The sequence below is a fragment of the Penaeus monodon genome, chromosome 19 (genome assembly GCF_015228065.2).
Source record: "Penaeus monodon isolate SGIC_2016 chromosome 19, NSTDA_Pmon_1, whole genome shotgun sequence".
Classification (NCBI taxonomy): domain Eukaryota; kingdom Metazoa; phylum Arthropoda; class Malacostraca; order Decapoda; family Penaeidae; genus Penaeus; species Penaeus monodon.
Window position 1 is genome coordinate 34,316,481 of NC_051404.1, and position 348 is coordinate 34,316,828.

The 348-nt window shown below is 69.8% G+C and overlaps 1 protein-coding gene across 1 annotated transcript in view; it reads left to right on the forward strand.

Moving 5' to 3' along the window:
* LOC119585395 (protein abrupt-like) overlaps positions 1-348 on the forward strand; it is a gene marked incomplete at its 5' end in the record, with an annotated part of 15,025 nt that overhangs the window by 6,653 nt on the left and 8,024 nt on the right. Inside the window, 1 exon segment of the mRNA XM_037934058.1 lies at positions 1-341. Within this exon segment, the coding sequence (XP_037789986.1) occupies positions 1-341 (341 nt within the window).

Consider the following 348-nt stretch of genomic DNA (forward strand, 5'->3'; position numbering starts at 1 on the left):
CGTGGTGCGAGGAGTGTGGCCGCAGCTACAGCACAGTAGGCAACCTGAAGCAGCACGTGGCCAACGTGCATGGGCGGGGGGAGTGGGTGGCGTGCGGCGTGTGCGCCAAGACCTTCAAGACGCGTCAGTACCTGCAGTCCCACCTCCTGCAGCAGCACGGCATCCGGCAGCGCCCCGCGCCCCTCCTGCCGCCCTGCCCGCAGCCCTTGGACCCCTCCCACCACATGCTGCCCCACGAATCGCCGTCCAGCTCCGCGCAGACCTCGCCTTTTAGCCCCGCCTACCGCCCCTACCACAACCAGCCGTCCCTGTGCCCCTCCCTGCCCCAGTCCTCGGGCCTCGCCATCT